We start from the raw sequence: 14904 nt of genomic DNA, 5'->3' as shown, positions 1-14904 counted from the left end.
TCAAAGGTAGATAGCCATAGTGAACCACTTCCTTGGTGATGTCAATGACCTTTGAGATGCGTTCCTAAAAAAGTCAACTTAGTTTGGGACGATATATGGCGGCCAGGGAAAAAAAGCCATACCTTGGTTTCTTCGGAAAATTGAATCATCTTGGCGAATCTCTGACCGACTGGTGAATGATAGATTTGCCGTTTCGAAACTCGATATCTTCTGAAATAGACCGTTGTACTTGTGATGCCAGCGCAATTGATTTGAAGCTGCGAGAATGATTTGGAGAAATCAGAAAATCCTGGTCACGTGGAATACGCACTAGACCCAAGATGGATAAGCTCTCTCGCTTTTCACGATAGGCTTCTTTGCCCTCGCAAGAACTTTTGTTTGGATGATTCGAGAGAATTATTCCCAGGTCGATAACTTGCCTTGCAGCACTTCACGTCGTCAACAACCCTAATAACGACTTTTCCAGACACTTTGACAATCTTGAGGTTAAGCTGAGAGACCTAGTCTGAAAAGATGTCTGCCGCTCGACACTGGGAGCAAGACAAAGATTCGACCATATACATTGGCAATCTCGACGAGCGAGTCACCGATGCCTTGGTTTGGGAGCTCTTCCTACAGGCCGGCCGCATCGCCAACGTCCACTTGCCCAAGGACCGAGTCACCCAGACGCACCAAGGCTATGGCTTCGTCGAGTTCAACTCGGAGGAGGATGCAGAGTATGCTGCCCGAATCATGAACCAGGTCAGATTATACGGGAAACCCATCAGAGTCAACAAGGCCAGTGCGGACAAGCAGAAGTCTGTCGAGGTCGGTGCCGAGCTATTTGTAGGAAACTTGGATCCTATGGTCGATGAGAGAATGCTGTACGACACTTTCGGACGATTCGGTACTTTGGTCGCGGCTCCAAAGGTGTGTATAATCTACTCTTAATAAGCCTTCAGCAGTCATGAATTTTTCTTCTCCTATTCTAACCTCGCTCCTAGGTTGCTCGCGACGAAAACAACTTGTCCAAGGGTTATGGATTTGTCTCTTTCTCCAACTTTGAGTCTTCTGACGACGCCATCGCCAATATGAATGGTCAATATCTCATGAACAAAGAAGTCTCGGTTCAATACGCCTACAAAAAGGACGGCAAGGGCGAGAGACACGGTGACCAAGCCGAACGTATGCTAGCTGCTCAGGCCAAAGCTCACGGCGTTCAACCCACCCCCGCCACCATCCCAGTCGGCGGCCCGCCAATGTTTGGTGCCATGCCTCAGACTCCTGCCACCCCCGTCGGCTTCGGACCACCGAACGGAAACTACCAGGCCGTCCCTCCTCCAATTCAGGCAAGACCTCCTCCGCCACAGAGTGCGCCACTGCCTGCACCACCTGGTGGCCTCCCAGCACGTCCTCCTCCGAGTCAAGCAGGATATGGCGGACCGCAGGGCTTCATGCCACCAGGTTTCAACCAGATGCCCGCAGGCTTTCCACAGCAACAACAACAACAACAACAACAACAACAACAACAACAACAACATGCGCCGCCGCCGCCTCCTCCTCCTGGGTTCGCCCCTCCCCCTGGCTTTGGAGGTCCACAGCCTGGTGCTATGCCTCCAGCTCCTCCCGCCGGACCGCCCGGCGGTTTCCAAGGATACGGGATTCGAAAATGAGAGAAGCCCTTGGTCGTACGGTACAGCTGCGAACACATCGAGTATCTATCCGCTAAAGATTGTCACTTAATTTTTGCGAAATGCAAGACCTTATCCAGGATTCGGGCGGCTCCAATGAACTCCCTCACACTATCACGATGTCGTTGTATGGAACGGCACTCTTTCTGTCACTTTGGCCGACCTTGCTACCTACCTGCACACAAGCAAACAGGACGCATCGTGTCACTTTTACAAGGCTAACAAGCAAAGTGCATGTGCATCCGATCAACCACTTTTGGCTGGCAACCGTACGTGCTATACAAACCAAAGGCTCAGTGAAAAAGTTGCTTTCGGTCGCGTCGGACTCTGTTGTTCGAATGAGGTCTCGATGATAAGTCCGGTGCAGCAGCCACCAACCAAGGCCGACTCGAACTTCTTTCACGGCTTTAACGAGTTCAACTCCTTGACGAACACCACGTGGGGGGAGAAAAGCCCCGATGGACAACCTCCGGATCCCGGAATGGCAGGGAAAAGGAATTCTGAAAACCTCTCTACGACCGGCATGTATATCGGCTAGACAATCGGCCAGACACATCACATCACCTCACACCGCCAGTGATTCCCATAGCCTAGCGTGTGCTGCGAATTCAGACACCACGTCGCCGGGACCATTACTAATGTGTCCGGATGTCTATCGATTGGGGTGGGTCAGTGGGTGTACTCTATTCGAGGCTCTCTCGCGAGAATGTGATTGCAGACCTCTCTCTCTCTCTCTTGGAGACTCAAACCCACTGTGTCCGTCTCTAACGACTCGGGTTGATGATGATGGCCTGTTCGAGACGCGCGATTTGATGGAGAAAATAGATAGAAATTTCCATTACAAGAGGTCAAGAACTATCTCTTTAAATCCTTCGACTCTTTTCCACATTCACGTTCCTAAATATTCTTTCCTCATCGTAGCCGATCAGAGAATATACCGCCTCTCCATGACCCTGCAATAAATGACAAGAGGATATGAAATTGACCGGCAATTGCTGCATTGCAGTCCAGCCATCCCGACAACCATTTGTAGCATAATATGGCAGTAAAATCTCAATGAAATGGGGCAAAGTAAAGACGTGAGTTTTGCTTGTCCCCCGTGTATTGTACAAGAGAGGCGGTTGCTTATTACAAAAACCTCCCAAGGCTCTCGATCCGAAGCTCCAGCACTGTACAGTCAACACCATGCCGATATGGCCGGATCTTTGGCCGCACCGTCCTCGCCGGGTGTCTCATGTCGTATTACTCGTACAAAACACAATCTACTCGATCCCATCCACGTCCGCGTCGGCGTTACCATTCTCGCCAGCACCGTTGAGGCCAGAGTCGACACTGTCCATGGTCATCGTCTGCTCCTTGACTTCAGGCTCAGGAATTGGTCTGGCCAATTCTTCTCGAACCCAATTCTCTTCCACCGCACACTTGCGCTGAAACGTCTTTGCCCATTTTCCACCCCATGACTTGAGTAATTCTTCATCCTCTGCACGAAGCGCATCGCTGCTCTCCATCATCTCGTCCTGGTTGCCGTCGCGAATACTCACGACCGCATCCTGAATGCTCTCATAAAGCGTCTTCATACTCTCCAACTCTTTCGTCAACGTCTGTTGCAGCTCACTCTTCTGATCATCTGTGAGCCCAAGCTGTCGAATTGCGTGCACAATGCTGTGAACCCGTGACCCCACCTTCTTGGTGGTCTTTTCCACAAGTTCGTAACACCAGGCACTCGCGAGTAGCGTGCCTCGAGCTACGTGGTCGACAAGTGCCCATTCAACAATACTGCTGGGCGTTAGGATTTGGTAGTTCAGCAATTTGTCCAGGATGATGACGCCGACTCCCGTCTGGGACTTCCAGTAATTCATGACTGATGTCATGATTTGTTTTCTGCAGGCGGGACTTTTAGAACTGATGGCCAGCAGTCGCTCCTTGCACCGCTCGATGCAGGCAAGTACGTGCGATAATGATTTGGAGCCGATCCAACATATCGAGGTGACGAAAGCGTCGGTGGATGCCAATTCAGGATCAGCCATCCCCGACGCCATGGCTTCCTGCTCAATGGTCTCCAGGAGGGGCGAAAACTCTTCGTTCGCAGCTTTGGTGCGGACGAGTTGTGCAATCGCTTTACCTTGTGTAGCGAACGGAGTTGAATCGTCATTATACTTGAAATCGGGTGAGTCTTTCTCCTTTTCTTCGGAAATCAAAGCTTGGTAGGGTTCAGGTAGTGTGTTCTTGATCCGCTTAGAAAAGCTCAATCGGATTTCCTTGTCTAGGGCATCTATGATGAATGCCTTCTTCGGGTGAACATTGAGAAGTTGAACGTCGTCGACCCTGTGCTAGTTAGCGACATTGAGAAACTGTGTATGCAGAAAAGGCCTTACCACTCCGTCCATTTCCAAGTGAAACCAAAATTACTCAGATGATGGGCAAACCAATCCAGAAACCGTTGAGACAGTTCGAAATCCATTCGATCAACGTTACGGTACAGGAACCGGATCGCCCTACCCAGACTGGGTGCGACTGCAGCTGGCGCCAGCTTACAAGCTTCCGTCAGAACCGAGTGATAGTAAATCAACTTGTGCTCCGGGGCAGGAAGCTGCATCAACTGGGAAAAGCATGCATCGACGATGACATCCTCGGGTTTCCAGGTGGCCTTGTCCCCAGCGACCTCTCGGAGCTTGTCAAATTGCGTGGCTCGCTTCACAAACGTGCCTGGGGCGAAATAGCAGTCAACGTCGATGAGGAACCTTGCCGCCGCCATTCGATTGAAATCAAGACCATTGATCGTGTCTGACAGGGCATCCCGGATCAGAATCGACGCCGAATCAGAAGGCCGTGGGACCGTTTCGATATCTTGTTCACCGTAGACTGAGAAATATACCTCGGGGAAGATAGATCTCGGCCCAATCTGCATTTCCTCAGGAATTTTGATTGCAGGGAATTGATGTGTCTGTGCAGCAGCCAATGCTTCCTCCTCTTCTGAAGATCGGTCTCCCTTCCACGGTCGAGGCAAACACGCCAATTCCCAGCCATTCCGAGATTCTTCTTGCATGTGCTTCTGGAGAAGAGCAAGAGCGCTTTCCGAAGAGGTCGGCGCGCCTCCCTCTGGGCTTGGGTATGGATCGACTATGACTTCCAGAGGGTGGGCTGTCGAGGCAATAATGTCGGTCTTCTCCAAAAGACTCAGTGCTTGGGCTTCGAGTCCTGTTGCACTAGAGGACATGGCGTACGGGATGGTCAACAGAATGATCTTGACAATTTCCAACCCGAGTGACTGCGAACAGGTTAACAATGCTATTCCGGCCTAGGAAGGATCTTGGGGACTTACGTCTTCAGAGGATTTCATTTGCAGGTCGGCAGCCTTTGAGAAGAGCTCCTCGAGGATTGTAAAGACACCACCTTCTGAGAATATACCTTGTAGACAACCAAGAAAACGCAGGTACAGCTTGGCTTCTCTCCATAGTCCGAGATCCAGGCGTTTCTGCAGTGCTTCGCTGATCTTACGCAGGACGTCCGTGACGAGCTCTGGTTTCTGAGCGTTCGTGAGGTAGACGATAGCGGCTAGGAAGGGCGTCTTAAGAGGTTGCTCGATAACCCTATTGGATTCAGCAGCCGTCAACGGGTCGAAATAAGAACGTCTTACATTTGAGTGACAAGGTCCACAAAGCTCGTGGACACCTCATTGTCGAAGTAATTGTCGGCAAGTGTTTTCGCAATCGTCGCAACGTCTTCTTCTGCTTTTCGGACAGGCTATAGCCGGGTCAGTGTCTAGGTTGACTGAATGGTAGAGCTCGACCTTACACTCTCAGCGATCGAAAGGACTTGTTTGCGTACTGTGACGGCCAGAGGTTCCTCGTAGCGACGTCGCTGTGGCCGTCGATCTTCAAAATCATCATCTGTACATCGATCAGAACGCCTGAAACATTGAGACCTTGGTCCAGCATCAGGCATCGTACCTCTATATCTCCTCTTGCGATTGTTAAAGTGACCTCCACCTCCTCCACCTCCACCTCGTCGCGGGCGTCGATTGTAGTCCGCCATTCTGGGAAGCGAGTGCCTGGTTTTGTTGGAAATTAAATATGGTGCGCTCGTCAATGGAAGAGTGAACTTCGTGTTAAGGACAAGGGAAGCCAAAAGTTCGCGTTGAGGTGAAACTTGTCCGCAGACGCGCATCTGCTTTAGCGGAAAATCGTCATTCTTGGCGCCAGAATATAGTAAGGCATTCAAAGGGCGGGACGCACTTCGTACCTCACTGGGTCATGGAGTCAACCACCACTACAAGTCCAGAACGGCACGACCAAAGGTACAATCTGCTTAGTCTATAGGGATAAAGATAATTGTAATGAGGTTTCAGGCCCTCAAGCTTCTGTGGTTCGAGTTCTCTAATAAGGTCCATCCAGTCATATGCAGATGAACGCACTATCAATATACGAACAGCAGCATATGGTCTGTTGCATATTCCTGAGCACAAGCCCGTTTGCCCAAGACGGCCGAGCATTCCCTTCACTTTCTTTCCTTCCCATTCATAACTCAAACACACTGCTGCCATGACCCGATGATGAGAGCAATCTTTCCCTGCCGGACCAATGAAAGGTCAATTTTTCATAAACGCTCAGCCCTATTTTGTATCAAGGTCGTTTTGTCGCGAGGCTACAGCCTGTATTTCTGACCAGCACGAATAAGCCGTTGTTGTTCGCGACAGATACCTTGTTGAATGCTAAGATATCCATCTAGAAGCGTGATGGCTGGTTGCCCCGCTGTAGTAGTAGGCCAACGCACTTCGCATGACGCCCAAACATGCTCGCATTGGTGAAGCAAAATTTCCTCTCGGCATGACTTCGTAACGTTGTCGGCAACTCTGACTCAGTCAAGGCGAGCCATCATCTCGTCTTTGGTAAGAGGAGTAAAGTTGTCCACATCAAGACCCCTGCTGGCCAGAAGTGATCGTGCGTGTGCAGGGACGAGCTTGTTGTTGAGGTGAGGTGCGATGGAAAGTTCTGTGAAATGTCAGCGAGAAATCAAGATGAGGAGGCGCCTGCCACCTACCATGACGAGAGAAATCAAAAAGAGGTGGAAGTTCGCGTGAAGCACCACCAGCATGTCGAGAGTCAGGAAGACGTGTGCTAGGGTCTCGCAATTCGTCGAAAAAAGGTTGAACCATTGCGTCGATGGCAGACAACCGTTGGGTGGGTGTGTACTCCAGAAGAGCGGAGATCAATTCAATAGCATCAGGGGATGCCTTCCGAAAAACCTTATTAAACGGATGAGGCTTGATCTGAGGAAATTTATGCTCCATGTAATTGGGATTCATAGTACGAATCTGGTCCCGCGTTGGCGTCCCGAGGACTTTGATGATCTCGACAAGCTGATCGATACCCGACTCGCCAGGGAAAAGAGGTTGACCGAGCATAAGCTCCGCCATCACACAGCCAGTAGACCAGACGTCTGCTACATGTTAGCAGCAATTACAAAAAATTGCAACGTGGGTACATACCGATCTTGGTGGTGTAGTTTGTGGCACCAAAAATCAACTCTGGGGCTCGGTAGTATCTAGAACAGATGTAGGACACATTCGGTTCATTTTCAACGAGAATCTTTGCGCTTCCAAAATCGCACAACTTCAACACGCCAGTCGAAGGATCGAGTAGGAGATTCTGCGGCTTGATGTCTCGATGGCATATCCCTTGCGAGTGAATGTAGGCCAGGGACCGGAAGAGCTGGTAAATGTACAATTTGACCTCAAGAATTGGCATGGTTGTCTTCATTTTATTGAAGTAGCGCGAGGCTCGGTAGACTGTCTCCGGCACGTACTCGAGGACGAGATTTAGGTAGACTTCATCCTTCTATCATATTGTTAGCATTCGCAGCAGAAGACAAACTTTGAAGGTCCGCATACCCGTTCACCGTTAGAATAGTAAAAGGCCTTCAACTCAACGATATTGGGATGTCGGACGATTCGCATGATCTGTAATTCGCGGTTCTGCCAGCGGTTAGTCACAAGTGTCAACGAATGAGGCGTCCACAATTCACCTTGAATCGTTTGTCCTGAAGAACTCGCTTGATGGCAGCATCTTCCCCGCTGGGAGACAATTTGGTCTGAAAGACGACGCCAAAGGAGCCATTGCCAACGATCTTGCACTGGGTGTATTGCATCTCCCTCGTTTCCCCAGTGAGGCCATCCTGCACCTTTTCCCGTACCACCTCTGTATGTGTATGTCAGCGCACGTGCCAAACACCAGCCAACACTGTTTTTCTTGTTATTATCAAGGGAGTCGAAAAACGTACCGCCCATGCGCAAGCCAGAGAACACTCCGCCAGGCCTGTTTTGCGACATTGTCAATTTCTAGGGAGGTGTGGGAGCCACTTTGGCGACGAAGCAGTCGGCTAGGGAGAAGGCGCTCGGGGAACGTCCAAGGAGGAGACGAGACGCGCGGAAGCCGAAGTGGGAAGACTGAGAGCGTTGACTTGCGACACAGTCGACTGCGAATCTCTCGGCCAAAAATTCGATGGATGGCGACGAGCTCAAAGTGCGGACGACCGTTGAGACTCGAGTCGAAAAGAGAGGGTCGAGGATTGGGTATGCAGCAGCAGAGAGAGTGCGGGAACAGAGTGAGGGTTGGCGGAAGAAGCGCTAATTTCCCCACTTTGCGTAGGTGAGGCTTTCGAAATGAGGTGTGGGAACTTTGAGCGGTCGATGATGAAACCGGGGGGTCTGACGAGGGCCGCGGTAGGGCGCGCGGACGTGCAGAGGGTTAAGAATTGTAGGATCCGAAGAGTTGGAACAAGACAACGGATGTCGAGATGGTTAAGGATGCAGGATGCTGGAGCACACTCGAGGAAACAGAGATTCACGGGGGGTGAAGAAGAATCAGGATCAGGTGGATGAAGCAGGGACGAGGAAGTGAAGTGGTGTTTCTCGCATGCGAAAAACAAATCAAGTGTTGGCAATTCAGTTGGGACTCCCGGGCCTGAGCGTCGATTGGCAGGAGAGAAGGAAAGTGCAGCGCAGGCAGTTCAACAAGCCTTTGAAGGAGAAAGAGAGAGGGAGAAACGCTCCGTAATAATAGTGGTGGTAGGCGGTGGTAGTAATAATAATAACATTAAAAGCTGCTTGACTGACAGGCGCAAAAAAAAAACAGCCTCCCTGCGGCCAGCCTGCCAGGGTTGCTTGGATTATTGTTTTGGGGTCTGCTTAGCGCATGCAACAGGCATCCCAGGCATGCCTCCTCGCTGGGTGCTGCACCAGTTGATGCACTTGTTCATTGACCGATTGATTACGGTGCCTTGGACTACCGGATATCTACCTGAATGCAGTGTTGCTCCATCTACAGCTCAAGGTAGAAATGTCCTCTTTCTATACGACTTGTTGATGCCCATCTGTCCATGCCCGACGAAGACAGCGGCAACAGGGCCTCCCGGTCAGCCCAACCACAGCATGGCTAAGCACACACCATTGACACATACAGGTCTGAGCTGACCAACAGGTCGACATCATCGCCCAGGGGCAACAGCGACGACAGTACGAGTAGGAGATCAGAAGCACACCAGGTATGACCAGCAACAGGGAGCCAAACAACGAAAGCAAACGATGCAGGTCAGATGATGGAGTGCCCCTCAATCACAGCCCGCTGCGGGTTGCATGATGTCTCCATTATGCTGGGTCCATTGTAGCTAACAAAAACACAGTTTTCCATCTGGGAATCCATTCACCTCGCCTATTATTGTCCATATGATCCACCACGCGTCAAGCGGCTTGGTGATGCTCTGACCAGCCCTGGCTTGAGGATTGACAGTACGAAAAGCCAGCGACGAGTATCTTTCTTCCAGGCTCCGGACTGGATGAGATGATGTTGAGCCATGTAAAAGCGTTCTGGGTCAAACACTCCCCTTCCACGTGCTGTGCGTAGCCCTGACAGACAATACGATACCTTGACTAAATACGAAATAGACTCTCAGATCGTGTGCTTTGGCCATGCCTTTGTACGCCTTTGAGGTCTCGACTAACCCCGCCAGACTAAACTATGCTACTTGTACTTCACGACTATCGAAAGACTCAGAAATCAAAATTCTGCATTCGAGATCTCGACCCTCGACGCCCAGACCTTTTTCATCGAGACCTGACTTCAAGGCCTGCAGAAAACCCGTATAAGTGAGAGAGACGCTTTCAGGGTTCGTAGGACGAATATCAAGCATCAAGCTGAGCCCGCAGAAATGGCACGGGCACCTTTGCATCAGGCATAGGCGGTGGGTCGAAAATTGGACGAACCACAAGCATCAGTAACGAGCTTAGGTAGCCTACCGGTCTTCCCTCAACGTCATCCGGCATCCGCTAGATGTATTTCGGCACCTCGGATTCGATCATCGCAGCAACCAGTGAAAAAAAACCACACACAGTTATGCGAGGAGAAATTCTGAGCCCAAATGGACTTCTCCATCCTGCTCCAGTTGCATACTCAGAGAGCCTGGACGTCGAATCATCATACGAGAACTCGAACCCAGACCGAACGAGCAAGAGAGGCCGAGCGGGCCGCCTACCTGACACGAACAGTGAGTCTATGTACGGACTCGTCCTGTGCTCGTAACAGGCATCAACAGCCCGGAATGACATTTCCAGGTTGGCCCCAGAGTATGACATGGACGACCAACTAGGTAAGGTAGCTAATGAGTAGGCACATTTTGCCGCCGCCAGCGAGGATCTCTGACACACAGCCCTCCGGGCGGCTTACAGGACGAAACGAGGCTCTGGCAATAAAGTCACGAGGCGAAATGTCCGCAAGGCCAAAGAAAGGCACAAGATGAACATGATCGGTCACTGCACTCGAACGGGCTGATCCAGGCCAACCATCATCCTAGCATCCATCTTTCGCTTCATGACGCCTACACAGCCATTTTTCCCCTGCACATGTAGGAGCGAGTCAAAATCCTCGTTCACGGGCTACGGATTCGCCGTCTCGCAGACGCACTTGGCACGATCAACGTATGGTATCGATGGCTGAATACGAGGTCATTATTATTATTGATCTACCTTGCCATTGAGGAAGCGCCAGTTGACACCCTGGTTCCCATATCCACCCAGGACCAAAAAATGATGTGCATGACGGCCCAAACCCAGGCCAGAAGTTACATACACAACATGTGCCACTGAACAAGTCAACACTGTGCCCTGCTTCTTCCCACCGTTTACCCTCTTCCCCTTTCTCGTTCTCTCTCTCTTTTGGATGAGAGCCGAGTTTGAGAATGTTATGCTGGTTTTCTCATGCCGTAGTAAGCAGGCTGGATTTCCAATCCCTCCGGCTCATGTACCTCGTATGATGCATATGCATGTAGGCACAATGTCCAGTGCAGCAGCTTTTCTTTGACTTGGCTAGTGAGTGGCCCGCATCATCTTCATCATCCCTGTCGGACTACCTAGTCTAGTGCGCCGCCGGATGTTCACTACATGGCTCTCAATCTTTCATCTTTCCACACCATCGTTCGCCGAGTCGCCTCACTTTTTTGTTCTATCTCTTTATGCATCCTGCAAGGTCGGGAGCCCGTGCCATTTGCGTATGCAAGTAGAAGGAAAGGAGGGAGGGAGGGAGGGACAGGCACACCACCACCCTCCCCTGCCCCTTGGTCCTGGTGAGCCCAGCCATCCCTCCCTTCCTCAACCCCCTTTCCGCTCCCAACACTCTTGACTACCTAACTTAGGTAGACTTTCGTTGGCTTTACTTTGCTTTGTGTTTGATTGCTGTATTCAACAAATCGCTCTCCTGCACGGGTATTCCCATTTTTATTATTATTACGGAGTACTAAAACTAAAACTAAAAACAACCACTTTGGGTTGGGTCGGGTGGGAAAGAACAACAAAAAGGCAGCACCCGACGTTCCTGACAACCTTAAATCCATTTGCACTGAGCCTTGCTTACCCTGTACTGCACTCACTGTACCTAAACCTGCCTGTTCTCTATACCAAAAACAAAGTACTATACCTCATCTTTATCGCTCTGCACCTTTGAATTACGCGGTATGAAAATGAGCCAACTTACACTACCGCGTCTCCCTCTTACCATGGTCCTTTCATTCGTTTCATGACAGCAAGAGAAGAAAAACGGGCCAGGTGGTTCCCTGTTGCAAAACCCCCCCCTTGACCGACCTCTCTTTCCATCTCAGATCTCAAATGATCCCGGTCAGTTTTTTTTACCTACCTAGGTACGGAGTAGGTAGGGGGCTTATGTAGGTCGACAAGTATCCCTGTCTGTGTGTCATGGGGTCCGATCCCTGGCCCTCCTTTGACCGTACATACGGAGTACAGCTTTCGTCTCTCTCTGTCTTTCTCAGCAAGCCACCACCCAGCCTTTTGTTTTTTGGGGGGGGGGGGGGTCATTGCTTTCTTTTCTGCCGGCCCTCCTGCTTGTATGGTCCATGATGCATCACTCCGTATCGAGTTGCTTTCCGAACCTTTTTCTGCCTCCCCCCGTACCTTTTGAGGCACCAACACGGATGTGAGATGTAAAGCACCGGCACCAAAAAAAAGGCAAACGCGTGTGCTCAGATTTTGACGGTTCTATCCGAGACGGAGATACTTTTGGTAAAAGTTGGGTTTTGTTTTGTGGGTGTAGTGTCCCTGGTCGCCTGGCCCCTGCAGGAGCACTCATCTGGACAAACAACCAGGCTGAACGAAGCTACTGTAGGTCATCTCTTTTTTTTCTTTTGATGTGTGTGCGTGTGTGCTTGACATGCATGTCGCGTGTCGGTCGAAGATTTCCTGGAACTATTCCTCCTCCCCCGTTTCCCCCTTGTCGTTGCTTTCCCCTGTTGTCCCCTCCTCCTGGGTATTGGGTTTGGGTTTACAGAGTGTAGACATCGCGCTCTGGTGAGAGCCTGGCCTACCTGCTGCAGGATGGGAGGAAGGACCTGGGAGAAGTGGTTGGTTTCACGAGAGAAATCGCTCACCGGGCCAGGGTTTTTCGGGGCTGATTGACTGGTTAGTTGGCCTGGCGGACCCAACTACCAAACCGATCATATGTATCGTCCCCCTTCGTCATGGCTACGCCCAAGTTGCAACACCTTGTTGAGGTCAGTCGTTTGGCGAGCTCTCGAGAGCTTTCGCTGATGAGCAGTGGCAACATGGGCCTCCCCCTCTCCCCTTGGTGTGCGCCCTTTCTTTCTATTGCTAGTCCTTACCTTTTAGCTAAAGAGATGTGCATCAATCTACCAATGCATGCATCTTTACGCGAGGGTCATTCATCAAGCGCGCAAGGCGATGGCGATGGCGATCTGTGCAACGATAGATCCCCCGTCGTCATGTATCAGCAGATCGAGAAAGAAAGAAGCACACAAGATAAAGCTGATCGTGTGTTCTTTTGTTGTTACAAGCCTTCTATTATGCAATATGTTTTGAATCTCCGCCGAGTCCGCAAGGCGCTACCATGTCAAGCACACCTTCAAGTCTCGTCATGATCCATCCCATGTACAGAAGAATTTTTTACCGGGCATGATCAAATGCCAACCACAGATCGTCACTACTTTCCCGGCCTTCCATGGCTATGCCAATGTCGCGACAAAGGTCAAAACGCCTGCAAGAAATTTCCTGTTCCAGTAGACTTTCCGCTGACTTGAGGGTGAGTACTCTGTACAGGGAAAGCGATTTCTCGCCCGGGCTTGCTCAGGAGTGAAGAGTACTAAAACAAGGTCAAGAATTCTTCGGTGAATGCTGCTGTCGAATCCCCAAGACCTCTAGATTAGATGGGAGGTGGCATGACCTGAGCGTTCTCAGGCCTCTCGGCAATTTCTTGAAGTTCCTCTGGCGCTCCTTCCAGAGACACAGCGAGACCGAGCTTGTGAGTATTCTGTAATTCCGTCAGTATTGTGGAAATGGCTGGAGAAGGAAATCAAAAGGACTTACCTTCCATTGGTCAATTTCAGCAGCAAAGGTCAGAGTGACTGGAGGCGCGACGCGCTTTTCCAAGACGACGCCGAACTTGCCCGCACTGTCGACCTGTGCACGATAGACCGAGGTGGTGAAGTTGTACTTGACGCCGACCGTGGTTGTTCCTTCTCGTCGAACGCCTCCAAACATGCCGGCGCCACCCATCCCCGGCGCAAACTGCAATTGACAATCAACACCAGCTTCCACCTTATCCGTCAATCTTCGCCAGTAAGACGCTCCCAGTGAACCTTGAGCCAAATATTGTGCACTAGCAATCCAATCTGTTCCCTTGTATCTTGCGCAGTAGGACACGGCTGTCTCAGGCCGCGAGTTCAATGCAGCGCGCTGCCATACACCTTCCAAACCCAAAGCGAGTCGAGGCGTGAGAGACTGCAGATAGCTTCCAATAACGATACCGGTGAGCCCACCTTCGAGGATCGAGGGACTGATTGCCTTGACGGAGGCCGAGAAATCTTCGCCAGTGTATTCGTTGTCAAATTGCACCATAGTCTGAGCCTGTCGTGGGTCGATCGAAGTTTGGGTTTTGGTAACAAATCGTGGTGACCACCTCAGGTTACCCCACGCCGTCAACGACTTGTCACTCGAATAAGCAGCTTGCATAAAAACCTGAGCTAGCTGTTAGCTTTGGTACACATTGAATAGAGATTGCAGGGAGATCAGACATTTGAATTGCCATACAAAGCCATCAACTGCCACGGTGGCAGAGCCTGCGAGCCCATCGCAAAGCCATGTTGTAATCGAAACAGTGGGTTGACGCTGAAAATCTTCTGCAAGTCACATCGCAGGCCGGAGAACATGAAGTTCGTTAGGAGAACATCTTTCTGCACCTCGCGTGCAATCCCATCGACTGTTCCAGGGTTCTCGAGACCCAATAGCCTTCGTCGTTCTTGCAGGCTAGAATATGTGTCTGTAATGGCCAATGCGATGGCATTGTCTGTGAGGAAGGATAGCGGAGATGAGGCCGATTTCTCTTCTATTGCAACGGCCATGTTGAAGGGATTGGGTATGGTTATCCTGTACACAGCGACCTTCAGGTGCGAAGTCTGGACCTTTGACGACGAGGGTCCCTAGAAGAGAGAATGAGGAGGCTTAGTGGATTGATGGACTGGAGGAGCCCTTGTGACTTGCGGAATTGCTGGCTTCTTTTGAGGAGCTTCACTTTTGTCTGCGCAGGGAAATCTGAGAATCATTTGCTTTGCTAGCTTGCCAAGCACCACGCGGATCCTCGCTCGCTGCCTTTTCCAACTCCGCAAGGCGGATGACATATTTGAAGGCTGTCTGACAGACTCCGTACACTATAATTTCAAC

The 14904-nt window shown here is 50.8% G+C and overlaps 4 protein-coding genes across 4 annotated transcripts; 1 reads left to right on the top strand and 3 right to left on the bottom strand.

Annotated features, from left to right (window-relative positions):
- Window positions 1-401: 401 nt before the first annotated feature.
- Window positions 402-2534, top strand: PV06_02717 (uncharacterized protein). Its single transcript, XM_016403436.1, has 2 exons — window positions 402-909; window positions 984-2534. Exons 1-2 carry the CDS (start codon window positions 514-516, stop codon window positions 1650-1652), a joined length of 1065 nt encoding a protein of 354 aa, XP_016267333.1. The 5' UTR covers window positions 402-513; the 3' UTR covers window positions 1653-2534.
- On the bottom strand, window positions 2517-5794 carry PV06_02716 (uncharacterized protein). The gene is made up of 6 exons (XM_016403435.1): window positions 5621-5794; window positions 5466-5560; window positions 5308-5414; window positions 4993-5260; window positions 4046-4938; window positions 2517-3995 (listed from the first exon to the last, which is right to left on the bottom strand). Exons 1-6 carry the CDS (start codon window positions 5703-5705, stop codon window positions 2933-2935), a joined length of 2511 nt encoding a protein of 836 aa, XP_016267332.1. The 5' UTR covers window positions 5706-5794; the 3' UTR covers window positions 2517-2932.
- Window positions 5795-5998: 204 nt separating this feature from the next.
- On the bottom strand, window positions 5999-8716 carry PV06_02715 (uncharacterized protein). Its single transcript, XM_016403434.1, has 6 exons — window positions 7950-8716; window positions 7695-7867; window positions 7561-7644; window positions 7159-7507; window positions 6711-7109; window positions 5999-6661 (listed from the first exon to the last, which is right to left on the bottom strand). Exons 1-6 carry the CDS (start codon window positions 7996-7998, stop codon window positions 6528-6530), a joined length of 1188 nt encoding a protein of 395 aa, XP_016267331.1. The 5' UTR covers window positions 7999-8716; the 3' UTR covers window positions 5999-6527.
- Window positions 8717-12907: 4191 nt separating this feature from the next.
- On the bottom strand, window positions 12908-14783 carry PV06_02714 (uncharacterized protein). Its single transcript, XM_016403433.1, has 3 exons — window positions 14259-14783; window positions 13552-14202; window positions 12908-13495 (listed from the first exon to the last, which is right to left on the bottom strand). The coding sequence occupies exons 1-3, from the start codon at window positions 14583-14585 to the stop codon at window positions 13388-13390; spliced, it is 1086 nt and encodes a 361-aa protein (XP_016267330.1). The 5' UTR covers window positions 14586-14783; the 3' UTR covers window positions 12908-13387.
- Between the last annotated feature and the right edge of the window lie 121 nt (window positions 14784-14904).

Source organism: Exophiala oligosperma (assembly GCF_000835515.1).
Source record: "Exophiala oligosperma strain CBS 72588 unplaced genomic scaffold supercont1.2, whole genome shotgun sequence".
Classification (NCBI taxonomy): domain Eukaryota; kingdom Fungi; phylum Ascomycota; class Eurotiomycetes; order Chaetothyriales; family Herpotrichiellaceae; genus Exophiala; species Exophiala oligosperma.
Note: the sequence above shows the minus strand (reverse complement) of the source record. Positions and strands in the feature narration are given on the sequence as shown.